General features: G+C 40.0%; 1 protein-coding gene across 1 annotated transcript in view; it reads left to right on the forward strand.

The window, feature by feature from the left end:
• Positions 1 to 12,500, forward strand: part of LOC143027416 (G-protein coupled receptor GRL101-like) — a 184,952-nt gene that overhangs the window by 47,379 nt on the left and 125,073 nt on the right. The window contains exons 6-7 of the mRNA XM_076188701.1: positions 8,505 to 8,519; positions 10,570 to 10,668. Coding sequence (XP_076044816.1) covers positions 8,505 to 8,519; positions 10,570 to 10,668 — 114 coding nt within the window. The remainder of the gene's footprint in view (positions 1 to 8,504; positions 8,520 to 10,569; positions 10,669 to 12,500) is intronic.

The raw sequence follows: 12,500 nt of genomic DNA on the forward strand, positions 1-12,500 counted from the left end.
AGACCCGATTTCAAATTATTCATTAGAACACACAGAAGAACCAACAGCAAAGAACACAATTCATTCATCAAATTCTAATGCTAGGGATGCACAATGAAGAAATACAAAATTAAATGTTATTTACTAAGTGATAAGACACACTTTCACAATACGGAGGCAGGTAGAGAACCGTCTGTGCCTGTGAGTCGCTACGCGACGTTTTACATAAGAACATAAGAATGAAGGAGACCGCAAGAGACCATAAGGCCTACACTAGGCAGCTCCTACTCTCGTACCACCCGTAAAGCCTTTGCGTACCAGTTTGTAAATCACTGCTTTAGAAGATTTATCCTGACTTAGACTGAGTGATCTCATCTCTCTAAGGCGCCAGTCGCTTCCACGCGATTCCACCCCAAAATGTTTTCCTTCTAATAAATGCAGAACCCTTAAGACTGGGGATTGTTACAGTTACAAAAGAATTAATGAGGCCTGGAAGACTAGTGTAGCGAGTTGATTAATATTAGTTGATTTCAATACTCTTTATAATTTGGAATCCCTGTACAATTCAAATTACAAAAATGAAGAATGGAAGAATGAAAAGAATAGAAGAGAACAGATATCCTCGAAAATACATGGAATAACCTTGAGGAAAGAGACCGGTAAGATGACAGAAAGAGATGCTAAAGTTTGTAAATAAGAACTTAGAACTTATATATATACATATATATATATATATATATATCTATGTATATATGTATATATGTGTATACATATATATATATATATATATGTATATATACATACACACACACACACACACACACATATATATATATATATATATATATATATATATATATATATGTATATATATGTATATATATATACATATATACATATATACATATATATATATTTGTGATAGTGTCTTCCATTATCTTTCTTCTTCAGAGAAAGGAGCTCACAGCGTAGCACAGGAGTTTGTTGATGTTCTTTCAGGCAGAAACAAGCATCTCCAACGGCAAGTTGAACTCGTCTAAAATAGTCTCATCACTCGTCCAAAGATAGGGTTAGATGGACGAATGCTTGTCTAACCATAAGGTTAGACTCCAAACATTCCGTTGACAAGTATAACCGTAGCTGAAGAGGAGGGTGAGTTGTCTGAGCTAGGAGGTGCGTAGCTATCGGCGAAGTTGTTACCTGTGCCTTATGTGCTTGGTCTGTTGGGGGCAGGTAACTAACCTCCATTGTAGAGATTTGGAGAGGAGGGCGGGAATGAAATACACAGCTAAGATGATGTGGGAATAGCACGTTTCTGATCACCCCACCAGCGCAGAATACATAATTTACAACTGATTTTGTTCGTCCTGCCGATAAGGGGTACACTCGTGAGTTTTGGTTTCCAAAAAATCAGAAATAATAAGGAGCAATTCTGTCGTCTCAAAAGAGGTGGAGTCGTAGAGGTTGTAAAAGGGGGAGATTTAAAGAATGTAGCACAATGGCGGCGTAGTAAAAGATAAAAAGTAATCACAATCTTTTATCGAGTAGGGAATAGCCTCCAATCACAAAGTAGTACTGCATGACTCTGGTCGGTAAGACTGTCACTAGGTAACTAAGTACTGACTACATAAAACTTATGTAATTACATTGAGTAAAAAAATATATATTTATCTAAGGGACCTCTCCTTTGTGAAGGAATTATGACTTCTTCGTCATTGCGTCAACAACCTTTGAATATTTCGTTCTAGTCAAAGGTTGAAGATCTTTAAAAACGAAGACGTATCATTGTATTGAGGAAGTTATAAACATAATTATATCTTGACTTCACGGAGCTCTCTGTATTGTAAAAGTTTCTTACGTCTTAATTAATTTTCTTTTGACAACAAGTTCTTCATATATTATTCTTCGGCGACAGAAAAGCTTCCCTATAGAGCAAATTTGCACCTCAAGATTTTCTGAAGATCGTGGGAAATATTGCCAAAAGTTTAGCCCCAAATATTGCGATATCGTGGAAAAAAAGCAATCTCCAATCTCGACCGAATTTTCACGAAACACTTTCCTCGTTTCTCTTTTCCAATATTGACAGAATTTTCCATTAGTCGAAGGCTCTTAGTCATTATTTTTAGCTCGCATTTTTTTCCTGTCTCTATTTGGCTCTGAGTTTCCTCTCTACTGACAAAATAGTTTTACTCAGCACTCTATAGTTTCTTTCCAGGCAACTTCTATGGATCATAATATCAAAGATATGTTTTCTTTACTGAATGCGCAGTACCTAAAGAGTGATTGTGGAGTAACATATCTAAGAAATTGCTTCAGGGTAGCAAGACTTTTATGACATTATGTAACTTGAAAAAAGAAAAATACTTAATAAGAGGTTGACATGGGGTAGAAGGTAGAATAAAAAAAAATGTACGAAATGAGCTAATAGTATTAATCTATAAACCACTTCGCAACTGAGGAGTACACAGAATGAATAAAATAGATTGGTAATAGCTAGGAGAGGGAAAGTACATTTCTATATCAGGAGTTATTAGTCATGTATCCACTAATTTTCACCCATGTTCCATACTTTTCTCTCACCCTCAAATAAGCGTGATCAAAAGTTTGTTCCAATAAAACAGAAATTCCTATGAGTAGGTGTGAGTTTGGGTAGAGGATACGGCCATCAGGATTGTTATATTAAGGGCTCGATGCAACTCTGGCGTTCAAAAAGTATAGAGTTTCGTCTATATGTAGTAACATAGTTCTCCAAAAATGAATCAGTCTCTACAGAAATACTTTCTTTGTTGCTGTTCCTTTCTGGTGAGACAAAGGATTACAAAGCAGGAGCATGCCGACAGGAGACCTTTGGGCCCATAACTAGGTCGGATGCGAAAAAACATTATAACAATGATAAATAAATAAATAAATAAGATAAATGAAAATTATGATAACATCAATGATAATAATTAAAGTAAATGAAAAATGAATAGGTAAAGTTAAATAACAAATAAACAGATGAATAATAAATAATAAATAAACAGATAAATAGTAAATAATAATAAATCGACAGATAAATAATGATAAATTATAATCAAGTAAATAGTAATAAATAGACAAATGATAATAAACAAATAAACAAATAATATAAAATAAATGGCAGTCATTACAGCATCTTGCTTAGGTGTTTATCTAAACGAATCTTAAAACTATCAACTGAATTACATTGCACTGCTTCTGCAGGAAGTTTATTCCATTCATTAACTACACGGTTGGCGAAGTTTGAGACCATTGTTTCTTGTCGGGTTCTCTTGGGCGCCTCCTCAGTAAAATCGGTCGGTCCCTTGGTAATGGTGACGTCTCTGTAAAGTCCTCTAGAAAAGTGAAGCAACCTAGTGATTTTCAATATATGATTTTTTTTACTGCAGTGGTGTAGCAACACCACAAAGAACGTCACGGGTTATCTCAGCAGAATTGCCAGATCTCTCTAGATGAAATTCCGAGCACGAGTGAATGAGCATGATAACAATTCTCTGCATTTTAAACCTACCTTTTACTAGAAAAGTTAGCCAGCGTTGTCCTCGTGTCAAGCAGATACATAAGAGAGGATACTTGGACTATATTTTCTTTTATTTATGCATTTTGATCCATTAAGTAATGGCGACGTAAAATCCCAACAGAAAATTGTCTTAGTCTACTAGACGTTTGAGATTAAGATTTCTTGTCATGCGCGCCCAAAGAGTTTTCTTTGAGTAAAAACTATTTTGGGCTGCATATGAACCTCCATGCCTTTTTTTTTTCAAAATGTGTAGTGATACAGTGTATATCTGGGATTTTGAATTGATTTGATCTTTCGTGTTAGATCTGTAAAATATCTCTTAATAAATGGCAGTGTAGAGGTCTATCAAAAGTGTATTTTTCATCAACATGAGCTCTGGGATAGACAGCGTTTCAGGTTTTGGGCGCCAAACGTAAGATCGTAACCGGGTTTTCTTTGTTTGTACTCGTGCATTATTCTGGGAGGCATTTGAATCTCTGTGTTTAGCTTGCTAAAGATCCGTTTACAAATGGCAACGTTGTCTCAGCTAGCAACCGAGGAAGCAAACAAACTTTCGCGCTTCTTAAGCTGTTTATGATGATGTGTGGCAACACCGCAAGGGATGATGTGTGGCAGCACCGCAAGGATTGTTAACAAACGGTTCCCCGATGGTGCTGCCAAATTTCTCCAAATGAGAACGAAAACAACCGGAGCATATGGATGAAGATCAGTACTTATAAATATACAAGTCATTTTGGCCAACCCCAGATGATTATATAGAGTAGGCTGGCATGGAGACATGACAACCCCGCTCAAGTCAAGATTTCCTCAATAGTTGTAGGATGAAATTGGCTGGCGTGCGCCTTGGTATCAAATGTGTTGCAGGTCATACGACTTCCTCTATTCCAAGAACTGTCATAGTAACGTTCATTCTCCACGCCCACCTCCCTTTTCCCTATTCCTGCAGCCTCCTTTATTACCTCCCTTTTTATATTTTCTCTTTCGCTCCCACGCCCCTCTCACTCTATCCTTCCCTCCCCCCCTTCACTCTATCCTTCCCTCCCCCGCTTCACTCTATCCTTCCCTCCCCCCTTTCACTCTATCCTTCCCTCCCCCCCTTCACTCTATCCTTCCTCCCCCCTTCACTCTATCCTTCCCTTCCCCCCTTCACTCTATCCTTCCCTCCCCCGCTTCACTCTATCCTTCCCTCCCCCCCTTCACTCTATCCTTCCCTCCCCCCTTTCACTCTATCCTTCCTCCCCCGCTTCACTCTATCCTTCCCTCCCCCCTTTCACTCTATCCTTCCTCCCCCCTTCACTCTATCCTTCCCTTCCCCCCTTTCACTCTATCCTTCCCTCCCCCCTTCACTCTATCCTTCCCTTCCCCCCCTTTCACTCTATCCTTCCCTTCCCCCCCTTCACTCTATCCTTCCCTCCCCCCCCCCTTCACTCTATCCTTCCTTCCAATGGTCTTCCATTTCCTCTCTGTCACTTTCACTAATTTTGCCCCCAACTGCCCATATTCCTTAATTTTGTTTTTGCTTCTTTCTTTCTGTCCCTCCCTTCCTCCCTCTCTTCCCCCATTCCTCCTCCTACCTTAACCCCCACCGTCCTTCCTTCTCTCCTTCCTCTCCTCACTCCGTCCTTCCCTCTCTCCTTCCTTCCTTCCTTCCTTCCTTCTTTCCTTCTCTTTGTCTTCTTTCCTCTATCCTTACCTTAGTCATTTCCGTCACTCTTCTCCCTTGTTCCCTTCCTGCCTATTCTCTTCTCTCCCTGCATTCCATCCTTAATTCCCCCTCCCCCTATCATTTCCTTCCTTCCATTCCTTCCATCCTCCCTCCCGTTTTTTTCTGTTTTGTCCTACTTACTACTCACTGACTTCTTAACTACCTCCCTCCCTCCCTCCCTCACTATTTCCTTCCTCCCTTCCTTCCTTCCTAACTTTCTGCCTTTCTCCCCAACTTCTTGATTCCATCTTTAACTCCATTCCCTCCCCCCCCTCTCTCTCTCTCTCTCTCTCTCTCTCTCTCTCTCTCTCTCTCTCTCTCTCTCTCTCTCTCTCTCTCTCTCTCTCTCTCTCTCTCTCTCTCTCTCTCTCTCTATCTATCTCTCTCTCTCTCTCTCTCTCTCTCTCTCTCTCTCTCTCTCTCTCTCTCTCTCTCTCTCTCTCTCTCTCTCTCTCTCTCTCTCTCTCCTTACCACACTTTTTTTATATAAATCCCTGCCTCTCCCCCTGTCTCCCTCCCTCATCCTTCCTTCCTTCCTTCCTTCCTTCCTTCCTTCCTTCCTTCCTAGCACTTAGCCTCCCTCCCCATCCCCCTCTTCCTGCCTTGGCTGTTGCATGATAGACCCTTTACCCTTAGCCTTTCTGCAGAAGCGTTCTCATGTTAACTTCCCTCTGTGGCGGTGACCCGATATCATTTGTTAGCGCTCCTCCTATGTTCCTTCTTTGGCGGCGGCGCAGAGCGTTTGGGAGAACAACTTAGTCAATTTCCTTCCTTTCACGTCCCGGCCATTTTCCCTCCTTACTTCCGCCCCTCAGCTTCTTCTCCTCAACTTCTTCTTCTTCTTCTTCCTTGCCTCCCTCCACCTCCTCCCTCGTTCTCTTCCTTTTTCTCCTTCTCCTCAGATTCCTTCGCCCCCTCCTGGTGCTTCTTTTTCTCTTTCTCTTTTCTCTTTTTCTCTTTCTCTTTATCTTCTTTCTCCTATTGTTTCTTCTCCTTTGCTCCTTTTGTTCCTCTCCATAACACTGTATCTTTTTCGTGTTCCTCTTCCTCCTCGTCTTCTTGCCCCTCTACCAAGTCCTCCTGCATAGTATAGAATATAGATTTTGTGGCAAATTTTACTCAGATTTACTCTCTGCTTATCCCTTTTGTTACTGGTCCGCAAGTCTTAAGGAGTTATCACACTAAGCTCCTTTTCCTCCGACCGCCGATCAATCTGCGGTACCACCCACTTCCAAAGGATTACAAAGGCGGAGCATGCCGACAGGAGACCTTATGGTCCATAACTAGGGCGGATGCGAAAAATATTATAATTATGATAAATGAATAAATAACCAAATAAATAAACAAATAAAGATTAAGATGATATAAATATTAATAAACAAAATACATAGGCATAGCTAAATGATAAACAAGCTGGTAAATAGCAAATGATAATAGATTGACAGATTACTAATAGTAAATGAATATCAAGCAAATAATAATGATAATAAAAATAATAACAAAAAACAAACAAACAATTTAAAATAAATGACAGGCAGGAAGTTTATTCCATTCATTAACTACACGGTTGGCGAAGTTGTTTCTACCCATTTCCAAATTAAATCTATTTCCTGACAGTTTGAGACCATTATTTCTTGGATTCTCATCCCGTGTGAAAATTATATTTCTTGTCGGATTCTCATTCAGTGTGAAAATTGAAAATTTTTACGCCTTAAAATCACTATGGTGAACTGTTTTGTGTTGTTAACAGTTTACGTAGAATGTCATTTGATCTTATGCTGGAAGAAAATTATTTTCCTCCAGCATATCTGTTCCAGCAGTCGAAGGTAAAATGTCCCAGTGTGATAACAAAAATGTCCCAGTGTGATAACGCCTTCAGTTGAGGTGAGACCTTCAACAACAACGAAATGAAAACAATGCACAGCAGAAACGAAAAATTTACGAAGAAGAAAAATCACGTTGAAAAATCAAGTTGAATTAATTGCTTAGCACCTGACACAGAACTGTGATGTTAACTACGTTAATAAAAGAGTTAACGATATTTGCCTGCAGCGCTATTTTTCTTCAACTTCTTTTTCTTCCTCCCCTTCCTTTCCCTCCTCCCCATTCTCCTTTTCCACTTCCTCCCGTATGCCTTGATTCTCAGCACAAGTCTCTGGAAGATTCCTTGACCATTTCTTCGTTACATTTTTGTTTTCGAAAACCCACCATACACTTCAGCATGCGATGTTTACGAAGTAATTAATACCTTCCATCTACATCCCTTTCCGTCTGTCTCCCTATTAATCCTCTTTTTCCTATTCTCTCTCCCTTTCCTCTCCCTTATTTTCAGCGTCTTACTCCTCGACCAAAGTCACTGCGAGACTTCTTGACCATTTCTTGGGGGGCAGATTTCCATTCTTGACCTCTCCAGATTTTTTTTTTTTTTCTTTTTTTTTTAAGTCCGCACTTGACTTCTGTCTTGTCAAACAAGATAAAAGGTGCATTTTCTTCTCGCTCTGGTAGGTAAGCGACGCACAAAGGGATCCAACCCTTGACAGGAGCCTTAAGCACAGAAGTAGGACTGAAGAAGAGTCTCTGGTGCCAAATATGGAAATCCCATAAGAGGCTTTCAAAAAGGAAATCCAGTTCCATGTCCAGACGCCTTCATACGGAACCCTTGAGGTCAAGGTATCCAACCTCTAGGGAAAACGTGTAAAGCAAAATCAATGCAGGTTGATTCTGCACTTTTATCGGAAAGAGACCCCTAACAAAAATGAACAAGATTGCCTGCCAACAGACAGAACAGTACAAAGAAAAAATAATGTTAAAATGTTCGATGATGGATCAGATCAAGATGGAGTTTTATTTTTACTGGACACAGGTTCCAAAATCAGGAGCAATAAAACTTCTCTCCTTCTGAATTTTGCAAAGTGTAGCCTCTAGACGATTGAAAGTTACTGGTTCTTGGTCCTAAAGACTAAAGCTACACCTAAGGAATTAGTAAAGTGGTGCTAGAGGTATGCCAATGGAGACAAATCACATACTTGTTAGTCCTTTTTGGAGGATCTAGCAGAGCTTCATTGTTTAGCAGTATCACAACACTCTTTTAGAACTTAATCACCTTACTAATGTTACCCTAAATTAACGAGAATATTGAGACAAATTCGTAAGGTTCTTTTCAAATCGGGAGAAAAACCCTGATTTTTTTTTTCATTTACAAATTTCATTACAAAATATTATTCATACATTAAGTTTATATCAATGGTCTTAACTATGTTAATCACTTCGATTATAAGCCAGAAACATGTTACTCAAGTAAGAGCGAGAGGCGGAGAGGATAACACCTCAACTGAAAATTCACTACACTGATTGCCGAAGATCGACAAAAGGGCAGACTCACTTATCTTAGAGTCAGACAATTATCTTTTGTCGATTTGAAGAAGGACTTTCACGTAGTACGGAGGTGTAAAAATTTGATTAGTCCAGGAATTGAAGAAGGACCTCCACGTTGTTACGAGGCTGAAGGAAGGACTTCAACGTTATTGTTAAGTCTTGAAGAGGAGTCGCGCGACATTGTTCAGCTGAGGGGATGAAGAAGTACCCTTAGGGTCTTGAAGAAAGGAGAAGTTCACATTTGACTCTCGGTGAATCACATACCTACTCTCTTGCACGCCCTTCTGTGTTTCATTATATATTCGACCGGGTATGATGTCACTTGAAACACAAATGTATGAAATGTCCCCCTTAGTTCACTTCAACAAACTTTCCTAAATGTCCTCCTTTATCTCCACCAAGTCCCACCCGTCCCCTTCTCACCCCCCTCCACCCCTCCACCTACCACCCACCCCTCCCTGATAACCTCTCCCAGTTCCTTCCCCGTCGGACTATGTGTACTCAGAGTGTTTGCCATATGTCTGTACTTGATAAAACTGTAGCAAGCGAAACGTCGTGCCAATAAAGGTTTCGATCTCACACGGTGTTGATTCTCACAATGACGTCACTTAAGGAATACATTCGGGAAGCCCAAGCTCTACCAAGCACTCACCTCAGGATTTGTGGAGAATGTAGTACTTATGCTCTCACACCTCCATTAGGAGAATCACGCCCGCGGTCTCAGGAGGCGTGCAAAACGGACCTCTCTACGTACGGTACGTTCGTACTTACGAATAGTTATAATTATGCATTAACCAATTAAAGATATATAATGTCAATTTACCTTAGTCACATAAATGTATACATGTAATTATAATATCACATGAGATTACAACATTACTTTCATAATCTTTCGAACCGATAGGTTACAACACTCAGGATACATTTCAAATCCACGCGATTCTCGGTATGTTATCCACCAAGACCTCATCTGAAAAGGAATAATGCATGTAGACAAGGGTGTGCGGGGGTAGTCTCCAATCGATTCCAATTGTTTGACAATCTTGAGGGTCATGAAGATCAGTAGGATTCTTCAAACGTAGAACTATTAAAGGTGCCGGAGAGTGCATTGCAGAGCATCCAAGATCAAAGAGTGGTACAGAATTGCATGTGGTACGTGAGACTATAGAAATGAGTCGTTGTGTCAGATTGGCGCATCCAAGATAGGACTCTGACACAGACGAGTAGAGTTCCATTGAGGAGGAATAAGGAGAGGTATGCCAGGAGAAATTAGTGAAGATTTCGAGTGCTATTTCAATATCAGTGACCTCAGACCTTCTTGTCGATCCCCGAAGAAACTCCGCTCCAAATCTGTGGCCCAGGTGAGCACAGTCCGACAAGACGATGGGCATCTAGCACCAGATATGAACGGATATAAAGTTCATGGGTCACTTACTTTTTGAGCAGTTAGACATGGCTGACCCTCCTCCGAGAGGAAAGCTTCTCTTAGCTGTTCTTCGGGTTATGGTTGCCGATCCATCAGCAGACGAAACTCCGGCCTCTTTGACTGGTTATGTGAAAGCGTGAATGAATTGAAGAGAGGAAAAGCTGTCGGCATCTGCAACGTCAGCGTAGAGTTACCGAAAGTCGAGGTTGAGGCCACGTTTGCATGCTATGATACCTGCGGTTTGACATTCCGGTATCATTCCTGCAGATTAGAAAAGGGGATCGGATGTCCTTCTCCGGAAGGCAAAAGGGAACTGACAAAATTGTCAAAATAACCGTGGTATTACATTACAAGGCACTCACGCATGTATTGCCAGAACGGGCCGTTTAACCGTATGCATAAGTTTCAGAGGCCTGAACAATCTGAGTTCATGGCCGGTAAGTCAGCAACTAAAGGTAAAAGTTAATTTCAAACAACAAGTTAACATCTGCCCAACACTAATTCCAGACTTAATATATATCGACCTTTCTTTTCGTATATTTACAGAGGATTTTGTGGTCTGTGGATCTGGGGCGCGGGTCCATCGCTTCTACTGGTGCGACGGATGGCCCGATTGTCCAGACAACCATGCGGATGAACTTGAGTGTGAGTAAGGGTCACTGTTCTCTGCATTTGGGACAAAAGAACATTACTAGCTTGATGTTCCTTGATATGATGGGATACTCTTGTTCTTTATGTTTATTATAAAAAGAAATGGAGAATAATAGTAGTGGTATTTTGTCGGTGATTATCAATAGCTTTATCCTTGAGGACAATAAAACAGTGAAGAGGTGGTGTCATACAGGCGGTAAATGTAAGCTTTAAGGATGGATTGTATATACATATATATATACATACATATACATATACATATACATATATATATAGTGAATACTAGTCTTTTCTCGCAAAAGAATGATGTGTGACTTGTGTGTAGGAATGTCACTTAGTTCACAAACGTACTATATATATATATATATATATATATATATATATATATATATATATATATATATATATATAGTGAATACTAGTCTTTACTCGTATAAGAATGCTGTGTGACTGGTGTGTAGGGATGTCACTTAGTTCACAAACGTACTGACCGCATAAACCTTCAACACACCCCATTCGAAGGAGATGGACAAAGAGAGACAGAGAGAGATAGAGGTGAGAATAGAGATAGCGGTAGAGGCATAGATAACGGTAGATGTAGAGGCACTCGTAGGTTGATAAGTAGGCACGACACTATTAGATCCTTTATTCAGTCGCTTCTTGTAGATCCCCTTGTCGTCCTCTTCCACAGAAATGTACTTATGTAAGAAACTTAATTTCCATTCTTTGTTTGCCAGTTTGTAAAATTAATTTGTCCTGCCCCACTTCTCAATCATTCTCTATTAGATGTTTTCTGAGAAATATCTCTCCTCCTTCAATTTTTATTTATCTATCCATCTATCTATCTATATGTTTCTCTATCTATCTATCTACCTATCTCTCTATCTATCTATTTATCTCTCTATCTATCTACCTATCTCTCTATCTATTCATCTATCTATCTATCTATCTATCTATCTATACATACATATATATATATATATATATATATATATATATATATATATATATTTATATATAAATATATATATACAGTAAATATATATATATATATATATATATATATATATATATATATATACATATATATATACCTATCTATCTATCTATCTATCTATTTATCTATCTACCTATCTACATACCAAAAGCTTTTTCCCCCTAATAAGGGAGGTAGCCAAGTCAAAGGCACGTACCCAATACCACCCACTCCACTTCCACCCAACACCCTTTCCTCCCCTCTCATCTTAGCTCCTCAAGGATGATCGGTCCTCCCTGCATCCCACCCACTCTCCTGGGTCAGAGGTAATGCAGCAAGATGCAGTACACCCACAGCAAGGCCGCTTCATTTAATCGGCGACCCCGCTCCTTCGTTCCCTCATGAAGAAACATTGAAGACGGGGAAAAGTCCCTTCGGGATGTGTCAAAATATCATTCACACATAAGCACCCCCTACTCCCCCCCCCAATCCCCCTCCCTTCCCTTCCATACACAACAGTATCATCTATACACAGCCACTCTCCACTCATCCCTATCTCCTGCTTTCTCACCTTCCTTCCTCAACAGACATTCCCCTCTTGCTCAACGCTCATTTCACCCCATCCATCCATCTCATCCTTGACCGTCCCCTCAAATCCACTTCCTCTACCTCTGCCTTCCACCCCTCTTTCACTAATCTTCCTTCACCCTTTCTTTCCATTTCTTCGAATCATTCCAATACTTTTTCATCAGCTCTATCTATCATCTCTTTTTCCAATCCCGCTCTTCTCCTCATTCCCCCTTTTCTTATCCAACCCTTCCCATACTTCTAGGACATTTCATCTCAAACA

The sequence above is a fragment of the Oratosquilla oratoria genome, chromosome 8 (assembly GCF_046742065.1).
Source record: "Oratosquilla oratoria isolate Oo_2021 chromosome 8, ASM4674206v1, whole genome shotgun sequence".
NCBI classification, from domain to species: Eukaryota; Metazoa; Arthropoda; class Malacostraca; order Stomatopoda; family Squillidae; genus Oratosquilla; species Oratosquilla oratoria.